The following is a 1709-nucleotide window of genomic DNA, read 5'->3' on the forward strand; positions in this document are numbered from 1 at the left end:
GAGGGAAGGAAGAAGGCCTTCCACACATGTGCCTCTCATCTCACGGTGGTGGTCCTGTGCTACGGCATGACCATTTTCACTTACATCCGGCCTGGTTCCAGCCCCTCTGTCCTCCAAGAGAAGCTGATCTCAGTCTTCTATGCCGTGTTGACACCCATGCTGAACCCCATGATCTACAGCCTGAGGAACAAGGAGGTGAAGGGGGCCTGGCAGAAGCTCTCAGGAGAGTTCTCTGGGCTAAGATCAAAACTGGCAACTTGATGAATCACGAGCATCACACAGAGAAAGGAGCTTTGGCTCTGTGCCACCATCCAACTGTAACATGACAGGTAGAGGCTCCATCTCCATGGCAACATGAAGGAGCTGTAGCACATCCTGGGGATGCTAGGTGGGTGGCAGAGAGGTTGTGTTGGAGTATAGGATGTGGGGGGATGATTTACGTCAAAGCAGCGTGTCCTGTGAATTTAAGCACTCCTGCAGTAACGTCTCCTTATTTAGTCAAGTATTGAAACTGGAACAGAATGGACTTGTGTGAATCCAAATATGGCTACACGCTATATTGTGTGATGCTGGCTCGTTTCCACTTGCTCGCATCACTCCTCTGTAGCCCTGGCAGGCATGGCCTTGGAGCTGTGGAGCCCTGGGGCTCTGTTGTGTTTGTTGGCCAATGCTCTGAAGTTCCTGCCTCTTCTGAGGATCAGGGAGACTGGAGTCTAGCCCGGTCATAACCCAGGGCTTGACCTCAGTAAGTATCCCTTTAATAAAACGCATCTATTATCATCACAGAGTTGCCAACTTCTTTGTTTTGTTCCTTGTGCAAATTTCGAGTGATCAGTCCATGGCCCTGGTGATTGCTGAACAAGGCAAGGTGACTGAAGATGTGACTGAGACACAGAAATGTCCACGGGGGAAAATCCAGGTCCATAATCTTGACATGGGAGGTCTGACTCACCCTCCAGCGGTCAGCCACTCCTGGGGGTCAGCAACCTCCTCGGGGGACAGTCTGACCTGCATGCATCTACTGGTGGGGAGAGTGGGTTCATGTGGATCTCTGAATAGGAGGACGCCCTGAAAAGGCCAAGCTGCACTATGTGGTTGTGGAAAAGTGTGAGTCTTTGTAAGTGTGGGAGACAGGTTAAGACGGCACTGGCCGATATGGAATGGCCATTCCTGTGAGGAGTGCTGCTGACCTCCCACGTCCAGCTGGTCTTGAGACTACACGTCAGTGTCCTGCAGGAGGAAGGGGTGGGGGGTAGTCCTATGTAGAGCCGCAACTGATGTTCTGAAGCAGGTTGCAGAAATGCAGCTGCGTCAAAGTAGAGAATGGTGCTTCAGTGGGGAGCCCACGGGCAAAGGGGCTTTTCCACCAGTCACCGCCACTGCCACCTCCTCCCACCTGTAGGCTGGAACCCTGGCTGGGTCTGCCAGCCCCTCTCTTGCCTGGGCTAAGAGGGCAGTGAGAGTGAGCGGAGTGGCATGGGGAGGGGAAGTAAGGGCTGGAAGCCACCTGCCTGTTTTTGTTTTTGTTTCCCCCTTTCCGTTTTGCTTCCCACTTAGCGTGTGGTGTGTCTACCAAAGCCGGTGAAAAAGCTTAGCCCCACCAGACAAGATGACAGGACCAGAGAGTGAATTTTTGTGGCAGAAATAAGATCCGAGCTCTTACCAGTGACTCCACCCTCCAAGAGCAGCTACCCCAGCTGGGAGCAGCT

General features: G+C 53.0%; 1 protein-coding gene across 1 annotated transcript in view; it reads left to right on the forward strand.

The window, feature by feature from the left end:
• The window catches only part of LOC101640423 (olfactory receptor-like protein OLF3), a 58002-nt gene extending 57741 nt beyond the window's left edge, over positions 1-261 (forward strand). Inside the window, exon 2 of the mRNA XM_004713987.2 lies at positions 16-261. Coding sequence (XP_004714044.2) covers positions 16-261 — 246 coding nt within the window. The remainder of the gene's footprint in view (positions 1-15) is intronic.
• Positions 262-1709: the final 1448 nt, after the last annotated feature.

Source organism: Echinops telfairi, unplaced genomic scaffold (assembly GCF_000313985.2).
Source record: "Echinops telfairi isolate 266 unplaced genomic scaffold, ASM31398v2 ScPeMD7_23;HRSCAF=83, whole genome shotgun sequence".
Classification (NCBI taxonomy): domain Eukaryota; kingdom Metazoa; phylum Chordata; class Mammalia; order Afrosoricida; family Tenrecidae; genus Echinops; species Echinops telfairi.